Source organism: Microcaecilia unicolor, chromosome 6, assembly GCF_901765095.1.
Source record: "Microcaecilia unicolor chromosome 6, aMicUni1.1, whole genome shotgun sequence".
NCBI classification, from domain to species: Eukaryota; Metazoa; Chordata; class Amphibia; order Gymnophiona; family Siphonopidae; genus Microcaecilia; species Microcaecilia unicolor.
In genome coordinates this window covers 25,987,055-26,009,777 of record NC_044036.1, presented here as the reverse complement: position 1 = coordinate 26,009,777, position 22,723 = coordinate 25,987,055, and the positions used below count along the sequence as shown (strand labels likewise).

General features: G+C 44.6%; 1 protein-coding gene across 1 annotated transcript in view; it reads left to right on the top strand.

The window, feature by feature from the left end:
* RAB3B (RAB3B, member RAS oncogene family) overlaps positions 1 to 21,723 on the top strand; it is a 124,758-nt gene extending 103,035 nt beyond the window's left edge. The window contains exons 3-5 of the mRNA XM_030206090.1: positions 4,034 to 4,152; positions 14,849 to 14,973; positions 20,684 to 21,723. Coding sequence (XP_030061950.1) covers positions 4,034 to 4,152; positions 14,849 to 14,973; positions 20,684 to 20,871 — 432 coding nt within the window. The 3' untranslated portion in view covers positions 20,872 to 21,723. The remainder of the gene's footprint in view (positions 1 to 4,033; positions 4,153 to 14,848; positions 14,974 to 20,683) is intronic.
* Positions 21,724 to 22,723: the final 1,000 nt, after the last annotated feature.

Below are 22,723 nucleotides of genomic sequence, written 5' to 3'. Positions count from 1 at the left end.
GCAGTGGCGTTCCTAGGGGGGCGGACACCTGGGGCGGCACCCCGCCCCCCCCCGGATGCAGCACCCCCCCCCAATGCAGTGCGGACCCCACCCCCCCGGGTGCACGCCTCTGGGGGGGGGTGGCGCAGCACGCGCCTGCTTAGTGTTCCCTGACTTCGCGCGTTCGCTGCAGCTCCCTCTGACCCGGAACAGGAAGTAACCTGTTCCAGGGCAGAGGGAGCTGCAGCGAACGTGCGAAGTCAGCGAACTCAGAGCAGGCGCGCGCCACGGCACCCCCCAGCGGCGTGCACCCTGGGCGGACCCCCCCCACCGCCCCCCCCCCTTGGTACACCACTGACCTATTGTACTTAAGTATTAAAGGCACCTGGGAGCCTGAGGGCTATTGAGCTGGTGCACATTCAGGAACAGTGGGTATTTCTCTTACTCCGGAGGGCTCAGCATTTAAAATAACAGAGTTGCAGTGGAATCTGAACCTGGGTGCCCTGGATTAAAGTCCACTGCACTGACCATTAGGCCTGCTCTTCTGCTCTGCAGGGGGCGTCTGTGAGGCCATTTCCATGCAAACAGAGTGGAGGAGTGGCCTAGTGGTTAGGGTGGTGGACTTTGGTCCTGGGGAACTGAGGAACTGAGTTTGATTCCTACTTCAGGCACAGGCAGCTCCTTGTGACTCTGGGCAAGTCACTTAACCCTCCATTGCCCCTTGTAAGCCGCATTGAGCCTGCCATGAGTGGGAAAGGGCAGGGTACAAATGTAACAAAAATAAAATAGATACTATTGGAGATTCTACATGGAATGTTGCTATTCCACTAGCTACATTCCATGTAGAAGGCTGCGCAGGCTTCTGTTTCTGTGAGTCTGACGTCCTGCATCAGGACGTCAGACTCGCAGAAGCCTGCGCGGTCACATTGGTGATCTGCAAGGGCTGACTTCTACATGGAATGTTGCTGGTGGAATAGCAACATTCCATGTAGAATTTCCAATAGTAGCAACAGTGGAGGAGTGGCCTAGTGGTTAGGGTGGTGGACTTTGGTCCTGGGGAACTGAGGAACTGAGTTCGATTCCTGGCACAGGCAGCTCCTCGTGACTCTGGGCAAGTCACTTAACCCTCCATTGCCACATTTAAGCCACATTGAGCCTGCCATGGGTGGGAAATCGCAGGGTACAAATGTAACAAAAATAAAATAGATACTATTGGAGATTCTACATGGAATGTTGCTACTATTGGACATTCTACATGGAATGTTGCTATTCCACTAGCAACATTCCATGTAGAAGGCTGTGCAGGCTTCTGTGTCTGTGAGTCTGACGTCCTGGGCAAGTCACTTAACCGTCCATTGCCCCATGTAAGCCGCATTGAGCCTGCCATGAGTGGGGAAGCGCGGGGTACAAATGTAACAAAAATAAAATAAATAAATGCTGCTAAACAGACGTTCTTATCCGTGGTTTTTTGGCGTTGATAATTTGGACGTTTTATTTTGGAAAATAGCTGTTCATTTTGAATGTTCTTATGTATTTTCAAACAGGCAAACCCCAGCATTTTTCCTGTTCGAAAATGGCTGTGAAATTGACAGGGTTCTTTTTGGATGTTATGAGTGGGACATCCCAATTCCGACTTGGATGTTCTTTCAAAAATGCCCCTCACAGGCACTGATAGTTCTTAGGAAATACTAACACAAATCCTGTAGAAATCACATATAGATTGATGATGTGGAGCAGCCTTTGTCCAAACTACTACTACTTACTTGACATTTCTAAAGCGCTACTAGGGTTACGCAGCGCTGTACAATTTAACATAGAAGGACAGTCCCTGCTCGAAGAGCTTACAATCTAATAGATAAGAGTGAGACAAATATAGGACAATCAAGCCATTGTGACATCACTGATGAGGTTGGCTCTTAGGCATTGGTGGAATGAGGCATTATGACATCACAATCTCAGCTCTGGTTAAATCACTGCTATATGTAATACTACTACTACTACTTAACATTTCTAGAGCGCTACTAGGGTTACGCAGCGCTGTACAATTTAACAAAGAGAGACAGTCCCTGCTCAAAGAGCTTACAATCTAATAGATAAGAGTGAGACAAATATAGGACAATCAAGCCATTGTGACATCACTGATGAGGTTGGCTCTTAGGCATTGGTGGAATGAGGCATTATGACATCACAATCTCAGCTCTGGTTAAATCACTGCTATATGTAATACTACTACTACTACTTAACATTTCTAGAGCGCTACTAGGGTTACGCAGCGCTGTACAATTTAACATGTAAGGACAGTCCCTGCTCAAAGGAGCTTACAATCTAAAGGACAAATGTACAGTCAGTCAAATAGGGGCAGTCTAGATTTCCTGAAAGGTATAAAGGTTAGGTGCCGAAAGCAACATTGTACAAGCATGTAACATTGTACAAGCATGTAACATAGTAAATGACGGCAGATAAAGACCTGCACGGTCCATCCAGTCTGCCCAACAAGATAAACTCATTGTACATGGTATGTGATACTTTATATGTATACCCGAGTTTAATTTGTCCTTGCCATTTTCAGGGCACAGACATAAGTACATAAGTATTGCCATAGTAGAAACAGACCAAAGGTCCATCAAGTGGCCAATCCAGCTCACAAATACCTGGCAAGATCCTAAAAAAGTACAAAAGTCTGCCTAGCACTGGTTTTGCTTCCCAATTACCGGTGTTGCCACCCAGTCTCCACTAAGATTCCGTAGATCCATTCCTTCTACACAGGATTCCTTTGTGTTTATCCCAAGCATGTTTGAATTCCTTTACCATTTTTATCTCCACCACCTCCCACGGGAGGGCATTCCACGTATCTACCACCCTTTCCGTGAAAAAATACTTCCTGACATTACTCCTGAGTCTGCCCCCCTTCAACCTCAATTCATGTCCTCTAGTTCTACTGCCTTCCCCTCTCCGGAAAAGGTTCGTTTGCACATTAATACCTTTCAAATATTTGAACGTCTGTATTATGTCACCCCTGTTTCTCCTTTCCTCCAAGGTATACATGTTCAGGTTGGCAAGTCTCTCCTCATACGGTTTGCAACGCATATCCCATACCATTTTTGTAACTTTTCTTTGCACCACTTCCAGATACGGCCTCCAAAACTGAACACAATACTCCATGTGTCAGCGTATGCCAGGCACACTTCTTGGCATCACATCTCTCTATATAATAATTGGTCAATCTGTGGTCCTGGATGGCTGGCTGGGTTTGTAACCGTATGCTAATGAGCTTGGTCAGCTCGCCTCCAGCGTTCCCTTCCCTCTCAGTGTCCCACCCTCACGGAAAGACAAAATGACATCACAGGAGGGCGGGACACTGAAAGGGAAGGCAAGGGAAGGCTGGAGGTGATGCGAGCCAAGCCTGCCGCTGCTGTGACCTAAGGTGTGGAGTGGAGGGGAGGATCGCTGAACATGGATGAGATGGGATGGGAGGGCAGGGGAGGGGAGAATCGTTGGACATGGAGGGGAGGGGAGAATCACTGGACATGGAGGGGAGGGCAGGGGAGAGAGACGAGAAAACGCTTAGACGACAGCCTTCCTAGGGCCTGTTTCATTTATTCCGAAATGGGCATTTTTGCTTGTAGTTTTATGAGTCCATTTACATATGTAAATCAGCACTTTACACATAAAAATGGTTCATAAAATTCCCCTCTGTTTTTAGGGGAGATGCCAGATATTGTGGTAATAACTTTCTGTTGGAGACTGAGAAAATGTTACCGTTAAGAGAGGTAATAAGAAAGAGATTCAATAATGGTTCCTTTATATGCGTGATAACAACTGTCAGTCTTTCATACTTTGTATTTCAGATTAAGTTGGCCAAACAAAGGGGTCCTTTTATTAAGGTGTGCTAACAGATTTAGCTTGCCCATATATAATGTGTGTCTTATCATTTAGCGCGTGCTAATTATTAGCACATGCTAAATCTGTTAACGCGCCTTCGTAAAAGGACCCCAAAGTAACCCAACAGGGAAGCCTACCATTATTATCTCATAGCTGAATTTCTTCTCTTTAGGACACAGCTGGGCAAGAGCGATATAGGACCATCACTACGGCTTACTATCGAGGTGCTATGGGCTTCATCCTCATGTATGACATCACCAATGAAGAATCCTATCACGCGGTCCAGGACTGGTAGGAAGCAATCCTTAAAATTGTTTTATACATCTCTTCCACGAAAGCCTACCCCATTCTAACCAATTCAGTTTTACATCCCTTTTTTCAAAGCAGAACTGAAGTTATTTTTCTACAGTACATTCACCAGCAAGCCTAATATTTCTAACAAATTATATTTATCTCCGGGAAGACAATTAGAACTGACGGAAAGTGTTTTGATGTATTAAGACAGACTTGGTTATCACATATGCAGCTGTAGTGGGTCATGATCTCTTATCCAGTCCATTTAGCTGAAGAAATTATGTTAAGTGGCTAAAAGTAGACTCCATTGTTCTATTCTAAGAAGGATACCATAGAAACACGGAAATCGCTAGAGGAATATTACCATTTAAAAGCAAGCAATCCCTTCTCCATTCTGTGCAGATGTTCAGAAATACGTTTGACTAATGGTAACGTTCAATCTCATATCACAAATATTAAAGCATTTTTCATACACCCCCTTATACAGCTTCATGCAATTTACAGGACCAGCTCTAAGAGTCTGACACCCGTCGGCAGGACTGGAGCAAGCAAAGGTGGAGGAGGGAAGGGTTAGAGGGCTCGGCCCTGAAGCAAAGAGCAGGCCTCTATATAGACTGGGTATTTGGCACCCTAGGCAGTTGCCTGTGTTGCATAGGCCTAAGGCCAGGCAATTGCTCTGAATTTTTAGGAGTAGCTTTGTTGGCAAGGGAGTTTTATTGCATCTGTGGCCCATAATGTGTCCAGTTATTTGAATGTTTTTTTTATTGCTGTAATTATCTATTGCCAGTGTCCAGATTGTTCTTAGTGAACAGTGCCATGGATGAATTTTGTCAATAAGGTGATAAATAAATCCTAATAAATAAATAAATATTTTTACCCCTGCCCCCCTTTTACAAAGCCGCACTAGTGGTTGCCGGTGAGATAATGCCGACTCAGCCCATTCAAAGTGTCATAAAGCAGTATAGATGAATTCTAATAAAGATAAATTGTATCTTTTACTCCGGAATGGCGAATGACATGACGGAACATTGTAAGCCACATTGAGCCTGCAATTAGGTGGGAAAATGTGGGATACAAATGCAACATATAAATAAATATTCAGCAAAGCACGATTCGAAAATGCAAAACCTCTTTGAGAAAAGCTGCACTGGCTCCCAATCAAAGAACGGATCATCTTCAAAATCTGCACTTTAGTCCATAAAATTATTTACGGCGTAGTCCCAGGATACATGATAGACCTTATAGATCTACCAGTAAGAAACAGAGCCAGATCGTCAAGATCCTACCTAAACCTACACTACCCAAATTGCAAAGGACTGAAATACAAAACAACTCACGCATCCGGCTTCTCCTACATAAGCGTAAAACTATGGAATGGTCTCCCAAAAGCGGTGAAAACAATCCATGACCACCTGAACTTCAGGAAATCACTAAAAACCAACCTCTTCAAAAAGGCCTATCCCAACGACCCCACGTAAACCTCTTCACCCAGGAACATAACGTGACTAATGATCGTACCGGACATCACACAATCTTCATCCCTTCCAATCCTCCATATATACCTCATTTGATCTCTATACAACCTGTATTTGTTATCAACTGACTGGGCAAACGCCTTTGACGGTATTATGTAAGCCACATTGAGCCTGCAAATAGGTGGGAAAATGTGGGGTACAAATGCAAGAAATAAATAAATGATCCCATGTTCACTGGAGCTTATTGGTCCATATTGACTTCAGTGTCATTATGCTGCATGCTGTATGGACCAGTCTGATACTATTCCACCTGAGGTCATGTGCTGCTGTCAGGTGTTTGGAGGAATTACAGGGGACCCCTATATGAACAGCTCCACAGGCTTTCCTTACCTTTGAAATATTTTACATAAACCAGTGGGCATGACTTGACCTTTGAGTATCAGTGCCAAGATGGAAATTTATTATTCTGTCATGCAAACATATTCACCTGCCACCTCATCAACAACAATGGGAATATGTTTGACATAACTACATATCCTGCACTTTTCACATCTGTTTGCCCTTCTCCTGTGTGGGAAATCTGGTCTGGAGCCTTTCTACTTGCTTAACACTGCCAGAGGCTGCTAAAGATCAGTTTCATCTGTAGAATTAAGTTTGCTGGACAAAGAAGTACATAAGTACATAAGTAATGCCATACTGGGAAAAGACCAAGGGTCCATCGAGCCCAGCATCTTGTCCATGACAGCGGCCAATCCAGGCCAAGGGCACCTGGCAAGCTTCCCAAACGTACAAACATTCTATACATGTTATACCTGGGATTTTGGATTTTTCCAAGTCCATTTAGTAGCGGTTTATGGACTTGTCCTTTAGGAAACCGTCCAACCCCCTTTTAAACTCTGCTAAGCTAAACGCCTTCACCATATTTTCCGGCAATGAATTCCAGAGTTTAATTACACTTTGGGTGAAGAAAAACTTTCTCTGATTTGTTTTAAATTTACTACACTGTAGTTTAATCGCATGCCCCCTAGTCCTAGTATTTTTGGAAAGCGTGAACAGACGCTTCACATCCACCTGTTCCACTCCACTCATTATTTTATATACCTCTATCATGTCTCCCCTCAGCCGTCTCTTCTCCAAGCTGAATAGCCCTAGCCTCCTTAGTCTTTCTTCATAGGGAAGTCGTCCCATCCCCGCTATCATTTTAGTCGCCCTTCGCTGCACCTTTTCCAATTCTACTATATCTTTCTTGAGATGCGGCGACCAGAATTGAACACAATACTCAAGGTGCGGTCGCACCATGGAGCAATACAACGGCATTATAACATCCTCACACCTGTTTTCCATACCTTTCCTAATAATACCCAACATTCTATTCGCTTTCCTAGTCGCAGCAGCACACTGAGCAGAAGGTTTCAGTGTGTTATCGACAACGACACCCAGATCCCTTTCTTGGTCCGTAACTCCTAACGTGGAACCTTGCATGACGTAGCTATAATTCGGGTTCTTTTTTCCCACATGCATCACCTTGCACTTGCTCACATTAAACGTCATCTGCCATTTAGCCGCCCAGTCTCCCAGTCTCGTAAGGTCCTCTTGTAATTTTTCACAATCCTGTCGGTGGTAAGATGTTAAAAACTCAAGGAAATATTCATGTGGAGCAATGTGAGGCTCATTGTTGGTTACTTTACATATGACAAATTTTTGCTTTTATATTGCAGCCTTATTGTTTGACTAATGTACCTGTATTCTGCTAAACTGTTCATGTCTTTGTTGTTTCTGATAACAATAAAAATTGTTTGAAATAAACGAGAGTGGCAAGAAAAAGGTCACAGGAGTGGTCTTTGAAATTTACAAAGGCTCAGTGCTGAAATACCTACAATTTTTACACTTCTCCATGTGCCCCTAACAGTTTGAATGTCGTTTCATTATCAATTCTATCAGCAGGACTGCAAACAATTTTTTTCCATAACTAACCTTAATATTATTATTATTAGATTTACTAGACTGAGGAGGCAGCCATGCCGGGCAAGGGTGAGTGGGAATCCTACTAGACCACCAGGGATCGGGTAGGGGGTCTTGATGTTCTAGGGGAGGAGGGAAGGGGGATCCTGCGGGGGGAGGGGGGGAGTCATGTTCTTCCGGGGGAAGGGGGTTCAGGATGTTACAGGAGAGTGGGAGAGAGGATCTGCACATTTCAGACTAAGACTCAGAAGTTATACAGGTGCTGGCCGATATTCAGTGCCAGCACCCGCGCAGGCAAAGGACCAAAGTTAGCACTGCTATTTCTGTGATGCCCCACTTTACATGTTAAACCTAGTGGACCTACCGCCCAGAGACGCCAAACGATCAGCCCGCAAATTCCTCAATCTGAACTTCCCCAGCTGTAAAGGACTTAAATATAAGCAGGCATACGCCACTACCTTCTCGTACAGAAGTACACAGCTATGGAACGCACTGCCCACAGCCTTGAAAACCACGGACAATCCAACCAACTTCCGCAAATCTTTGAAGACACATCTCTTCAACAAAGCCTACAAAAAGAACCCTTAATGACACAAACCACCACCCAACCCACCTAATTATCAAAATACACTTCTTACACTACCCTATCTAACACCTCCTTCTCTAATCCCTCATACATTTTTGCTTACTACCGACTGTATCTAAGATCCTGTCATGACTATGTCATAACAACACTCTGTAAGCCAGGTGGGAAAATGTGGGGTACAAATGCAATAAATAATAATAATAAATAATAACATAAGAAAATAAGAACGCAAGTGCTGCTCCAGAACTATGTAAGCCACATTGAGCCTACAAATAGGTGGGAAAATGTGGGATACAAATGTAACAAATAAACAAATAAATAAACATAAGAGTAGCCATACTGGGTCAGACCAATTGTTCATCTAGCTCAGTATCCTGTTTTCCAACAGTGGCCAATCCAGGTCACAAGTACCTGGCAGAAACCCAAATAGTAGCAACATTCCATGTAGAACCCCAAATAGTAGCAACATTCCATGCTACCAATCCCAGGGCAAGCAGTGGTTTCCTCGTGTCTGTTCATTGCAGACTATGGACTTTTCCTCCAGGAATTTGTCCAAACCTTTTTTAAACTCAGATACGCTAACCTCTGTTACCACATCCTCCAGCAAAGAATTCCAGAGCTTAACTATTCATTGAGTGAAAAAATATTTCCTCCTATTTGTTTTAAAAGTATTTCCATGTAACTTCCTTGAGTGTCCCCTAGTCTTTGTACTTTTGGAACGAGTAAAAAATCCTGCTTCCAACAGTGGCAAATCCAGATGACAAGTTCCTGACAGAATCCCAAATAATAGCAAGATTCATACTACCGATCCCAGGGGCAAGCAGTGACTTTCTCCATGTCTATCTCAATAGCAGACTGTGGACTTTTTCCTCCAGGACCTTGTTCAAACCTATTTTAAACACACAGTGAGTTCCAAATATTTCCTAATGTTCATTTTAAAAGTAGTACCATGAAACTTCCTTGCGTGTCCTCTAGTCTTTGTACTTTTGGAACAAGTAAAAAATCAATTTACTTCTTCTCGTTCTACACCACTCAGGATTTTGTAGATCTCAATCATATCTCCCCTCGTTCGTCTCTTTTCCAAGCTGAAGAGTCTTTAGTCTTTCCTCATATGCGAGAAGTTCCAACCCCTGTATTATTCTGGTCGCTCTTCTTTGAACCTTTTCTAATTCCGCTATATCTTTTTTGAGATACGGCGACCAGAACTGAATGCAGTACTCAAGGTGTGGTCCTATTTGGTCACTTAGGTATGCGGGCACCAGCACTAAATATTGTTGGCACCCCCATGGCTGTCAGATCCTCCCCGACTCTGCCTGTGGAATGCCTCTCTCCGCCTACTTACAAAATAGCCGCTCAGATCTGATATTCAGCGTTGCAGTGCTGCTAAGTGCCACTTAATATCAGCAGCTGGCTCACACAGCACGATCTATGTCCACTTAAATCATTTTCGAGAATAGCCAACAAAGATGGTCCTAAGAAACAAGATGGCAAGCGATCTCTCAGCTGAGAGATGCGACCAGAGACTTACCCTGTGCATTGAGCTGATGTCCTCATCTTGATTGAGGAACGCACCCTGCTGGTTTTTTACGTTTCAATCTCATGTCCTGCTTGGACTATTAGCCCCTGACGCAGCCCTTGTGGGCGAAACACAGTCTGTGTCGGGCGAATCTCTGAAAATAAAGTTTTGAACCATATCACTGATTGATCTGCTTTGTTTGTCTCCACTTAAATCATTTTGAATATCAACCGGAGAATATCTTATCATTACATATCAGCGACAACTAACCTAAGATGAGGGGATCAATATTCATAAGTGGCGGTCAACATCCTAATGTACACATTGATTGGGTCAGTGTTCAGGAGCACTTTCCTGCAGAGCAGCAGCCACAGTATTGGAAAGTGAGAGAAGTGCTAACCAGTCTTTTGCATTGAGTGTATGGTTATTGGTGAGAGGTTATATGTGTGTGTTTGATGCAAAGAGCTCCTAGCTCCTCTCTGCCGATTTTCAGAGGCATGTGAAGGAAAATTCTATAACTTGGCACCTCATTGTTGTGTGGGGCGTGCCAGTTCTTCAACAGAATCTTGGTGCCAAGGTTCTGTTATAGAATGCTAACATAAGCTGGTATCAACATGCCTACACGCACCCACTTATGCCAGGTCTGTGATAGTTCCGGGGCAAGTATGGGTGGAGTGTGGATGTTCAACCTAACTTTTTGGATAGCCAGCAATATTCAGCTTATTTCTATAGCTATGTGGATAAATTTAGGGCAGCAAAAAAGCTGTTAACCTAAATCGCTCCGCTATCTGGTAGCAGATGAATATTGCCACTCTCCATGTGTATTCAGCACTGCTTGCTATCCAAATACCACTAATAATTGTGTGGAATAGACCTAAACATCACAGCCTTTATTTTTTAAGAAAATGGTAATGGTGGGGACCCAAGATGGCAACGGGCCAGATGTCTGAGCAGAAGATCCACACTTATGCCAGGTTTTTTTTCCTTTGGTCTTTTGTTTTTCCATTGAGTCGCCATGCCTAATTGGAAGGGACAGGTGAAATCCGCTCCAGACACTCCCACCCCCCCAGGGACCCTTTCTAATATTCAGCAAACAACGATGGAAGATTTTGCAGGAGTCCAGCTTCTGTGGTAATGAATCCAGGGCCCCATCCCAATAGGCTCATTGACTCCGCCGAGCAGTGTCCAAACGGGGGGCAAGATGTCAGGGCCATGGACGAAATGCCAGGAACTGATACCAGTGGGAGGATATATGTCCCCAGAAAAGGATGCTGTTTATTTCCTCAGGAAATTCAGTGCTGATGGCCAGCTATTTGCGTGTATTGCAAGAGGGTTAGAAAAGGGAGGAAGGAAATATAGTCAGAGGCCTGAGAAGTAGAGACGGGGCTCTGAGAACGCACCTGCTGACTCCCCCTCCTGGTGAAACCAGCTGAAGTGACTCTGGACTCTATCTGGACATTTTTGGCATTTCTATTTCAAGTCTCTACACCTCTTAATTTCAAGGATATGAGGCCTTTCTGGCACCTCAGGCATAGAATGTGGTTGAATTGGAATCTGGTGCTACACAAACCAGAGCCATTCAGGCCCTGCTGTTACAGGATACACTCTTGGTTCATGGGAGATTGGAGAATACTGAAAATCCCTTGAGGCATCTGAATTTAAGGTTCTTGAATTTTCCACAAATGAATACTATGACACCCAGAAGACTGATTCAGTGATTTCTGAAGGGAAATTTGGAAAATTTCTGAGACCTTCTATTCCACCTTTAAGTCAAATTTACTATCTCCCAGTTTGGAAGCAATGAGAGGGAGAACAGTGAGACTCTCGGGTGGAAGCAGCTCAGAGGTCTGAAGTGTCTCAGGTAGCCTGGATCTGATTTGGGTGTTGAGGAGATCTTCTGAAGAAATTGCTACCATATTGGTTTCTTCTGTGTCCAAGATAAAGATCATGTTTTGTGTTTGTTCTAAATGTAGATTTTATGGGGGTGAAGGTTTTATATACCATTCATTTTCTAATTGGAGATCTGTGTTCATCCCACACCTTTTTTAATTCCGTGTAGGCTTTATGAATATATAAGGATATCCTGTGATTGCCTGGGTTTTTTGTGTTTTTTTTTAGGGGGGGGGGGAGGGTCCTTATTTTTATTCTTCTCCTCAAGAAAACATCTTGGGTTCTCCTTTTTGTTTGTGGGTTGGTGATACATATTATGCCGTCATTGTACCAATGCTATAGGTTTAGTTTCGTTTTGTGCTGCTATAGGGGGTCGATACTCAGCCGGCAACACTTAGTGTTTTACTGACCGCCACTGGTGTTCTATCCAGAAATTCAGTATCGGGCCATGTACAGGCTCCGGCATTGAATTTCTGGGTTTACGAAGCTGGCAAAACCATAGCCGGTTAAGTATAATATTCAGCACTTAACAAGCTCTGGTGAACCACATAAAGATAGGTCTGTCTTTTATGACTTCACTCCCGGAATGCCCCCAAATAGCTGGTTATTAGTTGGGTGTTAACCAGACAATTTTGGCAGCACCAACCGGTTAAGTGCTGCTAAATATGACCAGTTAGATCTGAACAAGCAATTTAAATGGCCAGGAACCTTTTCTGGCCGGTTACATCACTTTGAATATCGACCCCATAATTTATCTGGATAGGGGCTGAATATTGCTAGTAACCAGACAATTTAGAGACCCGCCCTCGCTCCGCCTCCCTCTGCCCCTTCACTAGGGACTAGTATCAGCCCATCCCTGAAAATCCACAGATAGGGCCACTGAGAGACAAAGCTGGGCCTAGGGCAAAAATGCATCTCCCCCGACTGCCCGCTGCTGCCACCGCCCCCACCCCTGGCTACCCACTGCCACCGCCCCCATTCCCCAGCTGCCCTTTGCCGCTGCCTCCGTGCCACAGCACCCTGCCTTTCTGCTACCAGCTCCGCCCCCTCATCCGGTTCAATATCTCTCTCGTCTTTCCCTCCTCCCCTCGGCAGCGATCTTGTGGGCTGCTGGCAGCATCAAAAAGGAAGCAATTTGCCTCTGGCTGGCCTCCAACGTGTTTCCTCTGCTATGTCCTGCCTGCGCAGATACGGGAAGTTGTGTCAGAGAAGGCGGGACAAAGCAGAGGGAACACACCCGAGGTCAACTGGAAGCAGGTTGCTTTCTTTTTTGATACTGCTGAGAAGAGAAGAGAAAGGCGAGAGAGATAATGAACTGGGTGGGGGCGGGGACAGAGAATTTAATGCTGGTCTGCATTTAAAACTGGGGTGGCAAAGCCATTGTGCCACCTCATAGCGGCGTTTATGGCCAGGCCCCCCCTTGGAGGCCGGGCCTGGGGGAATCTTGCCCCCTCGGCCCTGCATTCTCCAGTCACTGGTGAATACGCACCTTCCTTTGAACATCAGCCCGAGAGCTTCTAACACATGGTCAAGTGTCTGTAGAGTTGTGCACGGCTTTTTCATTTTTCTTGGGTATTGATTGCAGTGACCTTTTCTTGTTGCCAAATAATGATCTCATTTTAGATTATGTACGTGAGAGTTCTCTATGCGCTATAAATCGCATGTCAGTGTGTTTTAATTAGTTTTGAATGAATCATTAGTGAGTCTGACAAGTTACATGTGCACTTGTACCCCACGGCCTGAAATAAACCCATAATACTCTAATCCATTTTGAATAGTTTAATTGCCAAGGTGGAATATAAACAATACACTGTAGATAATAGGAGTCCGCCGTTTGCCATTAGCAAAACCCATAGGTGTAGTGATGGTGGCGACCAATCATTTTAATAAACAGTGAAATGCTTTTTAACAAGCAATTATTGGCACTAATTAGATTTAACTGGGACTTATGCGTTTAAATTAAAATTTACGTGAAGCCCAAAGTAGGGGGCGCAGAAATGGGAGAGTCATGGATGTTTCAGGGTGGATCGGGGGCATCGTTTTGAGTTACATGTGTAATAATACAATAGCGCTGCTCAGCACATAAATTTATGCTCGGGCATTTGTACCACATTTTCAGCAGTGCAATGGCAGCACCTTTCCGCATATGCGTTATTCTGTAATTCGTGCTGAACTGTAGGCGCGGCTTATAAAATACCGCTTAAGCGGGTTTTTTGGGTGTCATTTATAGAATCTTTCCCTGTGTGTTTAGCAGCAGCACTAACAGGTCCGTCAGCAGTCAGCATTTCTTTAAACACTGATCCACTGGCTCAAGTAGAGGCAGATAATCTGTCTGGGCTCTATCCAGCTATAGGGACTGAATATCCAGTTGCTTGGACAGTGTCTGGAAGCTCTGAATTAGAGAGTTGCACAGGGACAGAAATTTCACCCATCCCTACCAGTCCTCACTGGGGCTAGGGTGGGGCAGAGCTAGGATGGGGCCCCACCAAATTGGTCTGCACAGGGCCCCGCACTTACTAAGACCGGCCCTGAATGCATTTAAGGGCCTTTTTACCAAACGGCGGTACCTGCGGTGAGTGGTTTCGCTGTGTGCAATGCCCCCCCAGCCCTAGAAAATAAAAATGTACTTTCTAGTGCCGGAAGTGGCATGCAGGAAAGACGGGACTACCGCTGTGCTTCTGGGCGAGCCCGGAGGTAGACCTCATTTGCCGCGTTACAAGCCCGTGCTACCCCTTCCGCCCTTTAGTTAAAGGGTCCCTTTGTTAACAAGATATCCGACACATATTGGTTTTGCATTTGCATTCATTAGTTTTCCAAATTTATTGGCTGTTTCACCTCTGATGCAACCAAGGTGACAGCGAAGGTGACTCAGTTAAACGATGATGCTGTTTATGGTCTAGAAGATTTATTGATCAACAACAACGATTTTATGTTGACCATAGAATCGTTGTCGTTGATCAATAAATCTTCTAGACCATAAACAACATCATCATTTCATTGAGTCACCTTCGCTGTCACCTTGGTGGTATTTTGTCTGCAAAGTTTCTTGGTTCTTCCGTACTCCTGTCTCTGATGCAGGCAGTTGCTGAAATGTGGTTGCGTTATAAACCTTCACCATACTGGTTGATTCCTCTTCGGGTTTTTGTTTTTTTTAATCTTCCTGGTGCCTCCACACGAGCTAGTATTCCATTTGACCCTATGTTTGGACTGTCTATTTGATGCTTCCTTGGGTCATTGATAATTTATTCTGGTGTTTTCTTGTAGGGCCACTCAAATCAAGACCTACTCATGGGACAATGCACAAGTCATCCTGGTGGGAAACAAGTGTGATATGGATGAAGACAGAGTCATCCCCTCTGAAAAGGGAAAACACCTGGCTGATCAGTTAGGTACTTGTTGCGTTCCCACTCTTCATCCCGTAGCTTATCGCCTAGAAAGTGACCTCCTACAAAAAGTGGGTTATGCTCATCTACAGTTATTGCTTTGGCAGTTCATAAAATGTAAGTACAGGATGGGGTAGATTTCAAGAAAGAGCGCAAAAAATAAGGCCAATTCTAGAAGGCAATTGTGTGTAAAATTACCATTATTTATTTATTTGATTTATATTCCACCAGAAACAACTGAACAGAGTACCATAAAACAAACAGAGTACAGAAATCAAAAACAAACATCAAAGCAACTTTTTTTTAAACCCTTTTATCTACAATGTTTTAAGATGAATGATTGTAAATCTCTTTGAATGAGTCTCTTTTCTAATGTATTTTGCAGTCCTTTCTTGTTGTTATAATATTAGTGTAAATTGTACACCGTTTTGACCTCTACAAAGAAAAGGTGGTATATCAAGTACCAGTTAAACGTAAACACATATCAAACAAATAAAAGAGAGTGCTAAACATATCTCGTGATACTGTGGGTATACTTCGATCCCCAGGATGTGCCAGCAAAAATAAATGGGTCTTTAAAAGTTTCTTACACTGCCATAAATCCTTACAAAGATGAAGGTATCCAGGCAAATGGTTCCATAGGTGGACAGGGCCGCCGAGAGATAGAGAAAGGCTCGGGGCAGGGCTGCTGCAGCCACCCCCCCCCCCCCCCACACACACACTTGGGCCACCACTGCTGCCACCCTACCACACCTCCCCACTTGGGCTGCCGCCACCCCCTGTCTCCTTTACCTTCCTGAGTCTGCTCCTCCCTCAGTCTGTCACTCTCCTGCTCCTGTGTGCCGGGACCCGGGTTATCGTGAACACAAGCACCTGGCAGGGCCACCGAGAGACTGGGCCGGGCCCGGCCTAGGGCAAGGGTGCCCCCAGGGCCCCGCCTCTGCCCCCCCCCGAGGTCGTCGCCGCAGCTGCCCCCCTCCGTCCACCACCGGGCTGGGTCCCCTGAATTCAAATCATAGTGCCTCACCTCGACCACGCTCCGTGTGAAAGCGCAGCAGCGGCAGTCTGCAGATCACCTCCCTTCGGGCCTTCCCTCCCTGTGTCCTGCCCTCGCGCAAGTTACGTCAGACGAGGGCGGGACACAGGGAGGAAAGGCCCGAAGGGAGGCAATCTGCAGGCTGCCACTGCTGCGCTTTCACACGGAGCGAGGTGGTTAGGCGCTGTGATTTGAATGGAGGGGGCCCAGTCCGGTTGCTGACGGTCAACGGAGCCGAGGGCGGGTGGGTGGGACTGCGGCGCTGGGCCCCCTTGGAGGCCCGGGCCCCGGGAATTTTGTCCCCCTGTCCCTCCCTCTCGGTGGCCCTGTCACCTGGGTCCTGACATACAGGAGCAGGAGAGAGTCAGACTGAGGGAGCAGAACCCTCTGGCACTGGGCCCCCCTTGGAGGGAACCTTGCCTTCCCTCTCAGCAGCCCTGCAGTTGAATAAGCAGATGCCCTTGTATCTGCTTATTGTATCCTTTCCATAGGAACCTCCTCTAGACATTTCGTATCTGCAGACTGCAAAGAGCGTGGTGGCTTTCACACTTTCAAAATCTGCCCAAAATACCAAGGTGCTGTACCAAAGGCAGCTTGATAAATCAGCTTCAGCACTTCATACTGATCCTGCTAAATCACAAGCAACCAATGCAATTGTTTCAGTATAGGTGTCACATACATATATTTTGATGACCCAGAGATATGATATGATATGGGTCTTATAACCCATTAACTCCCAAATTATGTTCAAAGTGGGTTACAATACTCTAAAAATAAGAAAAACGTAATAACAAAACTAACTGCAAGCTTTTTGAAAAAGATAGGCCTTTAAACTTCTGCATAAAGACCGATATGAAGGAATTTTTCTAAGAGAAACAGGTAGTGAACACCACAATTTAACTGCCTGATAAGAAAAGATAACTCTAAAGATTTCTTATATTTAACCCCCACCAATGTTGGAAAATAGAGAAGACGAGATGTTCCTGCTCTAGAAGATAGTGGTGACAGTGAGAATAAAAACAAATTAACCAAGTATTACGACTGGTAGCGCTATAGAAATGATTTGTAGTAGTAATATTCTGGACTGGAGCCATTAAATATTTTATAAATCAAACATGCAAGCTTACATTTTTTATAACACCCTACAACGTGAAACCGAGACCCCCCCCTCCCAGATACAAACAGATGAGTTTGTTACTTTTTAAAAGTACTTAAGTAAAAAGTAAAAGAACTGACTTCAAAAGTAGTGAAGTAAAATTAGAAAGTCTTATCCAAAAAAAATACTCACGTAAAAGTAATAAAGAACAGCTCTTAAAGCTACTTTTTTACTACGTGGAGGGGCATAATCGAACGAAAACGTCTATCTCCATGGGCGTTTGTCTCCGAGAACGGGTCCGTGAAGGGGCGGACCGAACCGTATTTTTGCAAAAAATAGACATCCATGTTTTATTCGACAATTTGTGAGCTGGGCGTTTTTGCTTTTCAGCGATAATGGAAAATGAAAGCGCCCAGCTCAAAAACGAATAAATCCAAGGTATTTGTTCGTGGGAGGGGCCAGGAGTCGTAGTGCACTGGTCCCCCTCACATGCCAGGACACCAACCAGGCACCCTAGGGGGCACTTTTACAAAAACAAAAAAAAAGGTAAACGAGCTCCCAGGTGCATAGCACCCTTCTCTTGTGTGTTGAGCCCCCCAAATCCCCCTCAAAACCCACTGCCCACAAGTCTACACCATTACTATAGCCCTAAGGGGTGAAGGGGGGCACCTACATGTGGGTGCAGTGGGTTTGGGGGGGTTGGACGACTAAGCATTAAGCAGCACAATTGTAACAGGTAGGGGGGGGTTGGGCCTGGGTCCACCTGCCTGAAGTCCACTGCACCCCCTAACAACTGCTCCAGTGACCTGCATACTGCTGCCAGGGAGGTGGGTATGACATTTGAGGGTGAAAATAAAAAGTTGTGAAACATTTTTTTGTGGTGGGAGGGGGTTAGTGACCACTGGGGGAGTCAGGGGAGGTCATCCCCGATTCCCTCTGGTGGTAATCTGGTCATTTAGGGCACTTTTTGGGGCCTAATTCGTGAAAAAACAGGGTCCAGGAAAAGTGCCCTAAATTCTATCTACAAACGCATACTTTTTTTCCATTATCGGCGAAAGGCGCCCATCTCTGTTCGGGTGATAACCACGCCCCAGTCCCGCCTTCACCACGCCTCTGACACGCCCCCGTCAACTTTGTACGCTTCCGCGATGGAGTGCAGTTGAAAACGTCCAAGTTCGGCTTTCGATTATACCGCGATATTCGTTTTTGTGAGATAAATGTCCATCTCCCGATTTAGGTCGGAACTTGGCCGTTTTTCTCATTCGATTATAAGCAGGAAAGTATTCTTAGCAAGTCAGACCAGTATGTTTACAAGCACCAGTACTTTGTTGTGAATATGTACATATCAACTTGTGATCTGTCTAGATCTCTGAAGGTACAATGGAACAGAAGCATAAACGCTTGAACATTAAGACGCACAAAAAACGGAAATACCATCCTTCATAACTATAAATGCATTGCAGAGTGAAAAGCAGGACACAACCTATCACATAGGCAGCTGGTTTAGAAAGGGCAGCATGCGCTCTTCAGCAGTGTACCAATAGCTACCTTTCAGTACAAAAATGATACTAAAGAGAATGCAACGAAGTCCAAGAAAGAGTAGCGGATGAAACAAATGACGATCAGCCATGGGGATGTAGTCTTCAAATCTTTATTGCAAGCACCAGTGAAATCAGACCCCACACTAAAGGGACTGCAAAATCATATTCTCAGGTCATGAGAAAATCTATACATAAGTACATAAGTTTTGCCATACAGTGAAAGACTAAAGGTCCATCAAGCCCAGAATCCTGTTTCCAACAGTGGCCAATCCAGGTCACAAATACCCGGCAAGATCCCCAAAACGTACAAAACATTTTATACTGCTTATCCCAGAAACAGTGGATTTTCCCCAAGTCCATTTAATAACGGTCTATGGACTTTTCCTTTAGGAAGCCGTCCAAACCTTTTTAAAACTCCGCTAAGCTAACCGCCACATTCTCTGGCAACAAATTCCAGAGTTTAATTACACGTTGAGTGAAGAAACATTTTCTCCGATTCATATTCAATTTACTACTTTGTAGCTTCATCGCATGCCCCCTAGTCCTAGCATTTTTGGAAAGAGCAAACAAATGATTCATGTCTACCCGTTCCACTCTATCATATCTCCCCTCAGCTGCCTTTTCTCCAAGCTGAAGAGCCCTAGTCGCTTTAGCCTTTCCTCATAGGGAAGTCGTCTCATCCATATACTGAAATCCTAAGCATGTAGGAGAAAAAGAGAAGAAGAGAAAATTAGAAACAAGAAGAGATGTTGCTGGAACTCAAAAGCTTATATAGGGAAATATCCAAACTTTGAAAACGGTGCTACAACAACACAAACTATGACATCTTTCTTAAATGAATACAGGAATGACCATATTATTAGGAGTTTGTCTTGTTGGGCAGACTGGATGGACCGTGCAGGTCTTTTTCTGCCGTCATCTACTATGTTACAGGGTAATAACAAAATGAATAATCAGTGATGTCATACCTGAATATGTTAGAGAAAAAAAAAATTAACTTTCTTCAAAGATTTCTTTCTGGTTTAAGGTTTGTACTGGCCATTACCATGTAGCACCTCAGTAGGAAAATATTCTGTGCCTGACGTACCAAATCAAGATCAGCTATTTCAGACAGCAAACTCTTATCATTCAGAAGCAAATCTTAAGCTGTTACAAATTTTGCAGCTTAAATAAAAGTTAGCACATTGGGTTGGTTGAAGGAGCATGTGCCTTTGTAGCATCCCTTCACTGACGCAAAAGCATCACTTTAATCCTCTGGGGGCATCAATTGATGATATCACGTTCAGGCCTTGGAGCTTTTTAGACCTGAAGGTGAAAAAGTGCAAGAATAGCAGCACAGTCCACAACAAAAAAAGCTGTCAGATTACATGGCTATCAACTCTTCTCTAAGCTAAGTCAGGCAGTTGCGTTGCCTTAATGCTGTAGAAGTGTCAATTGATGGTCACATTCAAGACCCAAAAAAGCAGCGCAGGCTGAAACAAAAGCTCTCAGATTCCACGGCCTGTGGCTCTTTTCTAATTGTGAGCAGTGGACCCCGCAAATTTAGCCTTGGCCCCCCTGTTTTCATCCCCTGCAGCATTCGACCCCCACTCCCGCCGCCGCCAACCCTTCCCCGCCGGCCCCATCAGGTACCTTTGCTGGCGGGGGTCCCCAACCCCTGCCAGCCGAAGTCCTCTTCAGTGTCGGTCTCCAAGTCCGGCACGTTGCTGATCTGGATTCTGTTTCTGTGAGTCCTGACGTCCTACACGTTCCTCAGGACTCACAGAAACAGAATCCAGATCAGCGAACGCGCTGGACTCGGAGACGGGCACTGAAGGGGACCCCCGCCAGCAAAGGTACCTGGCGGTGGCGGGTTGACGGTGGTGAGGGGGGGGGTCAGCGGTGCCGGGGAGGGCTAAAATGTGCCCCCTCACCTCGGGCTCTGGACCCACCTCCCGCCGAAGTCTGGCTACACCCCTGCGTTGGGTGCACTAAGAGAGGCCTTGCCTTTAGAATTTATTTAAAAAAAAAATTCTGGATTGAAACATACCTTTTCTTTTTCAGGGTTAGAATTTTTTGAAGCCAGTGCCAAAGATAACATCCACGTGAAGCAAGTCTTCGAGCGTCTCGTGGACATCATCTGTGAGAAAATGTCGGAGAGTATAGATTCAGACCATTCCATGGCTAGTGGTGGCAGAAGCCTGCGATTCATGGACAACTCTCCTTCCCTCCAGCAGAACTGTTCTTGCTAGTTCCCTATGGCTCTGAGAAAACCTCGTTAATACCTTCCAGCCTTTATCTTTTCACCCATGAGTCTGTTAGCCTGTAGCTCATAAACAGATGTCATTGATGCCCTGTGGTGGAGACAGACGTGTTAAATGTTCTTGAAGTAATGTTGAAATGATGTTTAGTTAATATTGTTTAAAAAAATGTCCCCTGGTGTTTCAAAGGATGTTGAAAAAACCTCTAATATATATATTTTGTGTTGTACATGTAATTATTTCATTCTTCAATGGGAATTTTGAGGAGAGGTTCTTCTGCTGTGGGAGCTGCATTTAATCATCCAACATCAAAACCGAATGAAAAAGTTATAAATTGTTGACAAGTAAATATTCCGTTCTGTTAAAAAGGAAACATAATATTACTCCTTCATGAAACTCTTAGGTGCTTGTTCTTCAGAGTACTTAAATATTATAAAACACTCTTGTTTCTTTACCATAAATTAATACATATTTCATAGAAGTCCCCTCTTATTCCATCAAGAGTAATTTTTCATATATATTGAGGATTTTAGAACCATTCAATTCCCTTACCTCTCATCCGCTTGCACAAAGTCACACTCTTACACAGTAAGAGGTACCTTCCAGAATATGTATTGACTTTATTGAATTTTGTAATACTATGAATGATTTTAGTAATGAATGTTGTAATCTTCTTTGAATTTTGAGATTAAGGTGGACTATAAATCCTTGAATTTGAGTGTTAGATTTTCCCTGAACAGATTCCCTGTATTACCTGGTACTTGTGCTAAGAAATCAAGGGCTTCTTTAACAAAGCCGTGCTACGGATTCTGGGTGCGTCAACTGAGAGGAAACCCATTCAATTCCTTTGGGCTTCTCTCATTTGCTGTACAGGAATTGCTAGCATGGCTTTGTAAAGAAGCCCCAAGTGATGTGCTGAGTTGAGGTCTTTAATGAACTAACCACCACTCTGGAAGACACATTTCAAGGTCAGTCGTGAACATTTAACTGTGTATAGGGTCGTTTCTATACTGTGCTACACAATTATCAAATTATTCTTTGTAAACAGGGGAATAAATAGTCAGATCTAAACTGGGTCCCTGAAGGTAAGAGCAGATGACCAAATCTTTTCTTTAGAAAGGGAGGGATTTGGGGTTTAGCTCATGCTCTTTTCACTTGTAGCTCAAGGTGAGTTACTGTACATCCAGGCACAGTTCGTATTTTCCTGTCCCTGGAAGGCTTACAATTCAAGGGGGCAATTCCATAAGAGGAGTACCTCCATTTAGACCCCCCAATGCTGCAGATGCCCTGATTCAGTGACACAATCCTAGTGTAAACATTCTTTTGCATGCCTAAACGTAGGTGCACAACAACATAGTGGTGAAAACAAGAACAGTAACATAGTAACATAGTAGATGACGGCAGAAAAAGACCTGCACGGTCCATCCAGTCTGCCCAACAAGATAACTCATATTTGCTACTTTTTGTGTATACCCTACTTTGATTTGTACCTGTGCTCTTCAGGGCACAGACCGTATAAGTCTGCCCAGCACTATCCCCGCCTCCTAACCACCAGCCCCGCCTCCCGATCTTGACTAAGCTCCTGAGGATCCATTCCTTCTGAACAGGATTCCTTTATGTTTATCCCACGCATGTTTGAATTCCGTTACCGTTTTCATTTCCACCACCTCCCGCGGGAGGACATTCCAAGCATCCACTACTCTCTCCGTGAAAAAATACTTCCTGACATTTTTCTTTTATTCAACTGCTAGACGACTCGACACGGCATTCAGCTACATAAGTACATAAGTATTGCCATACTGGGAAAGACCAAAGGTCCATCGAGCCCAGCATCCTGTTTCCA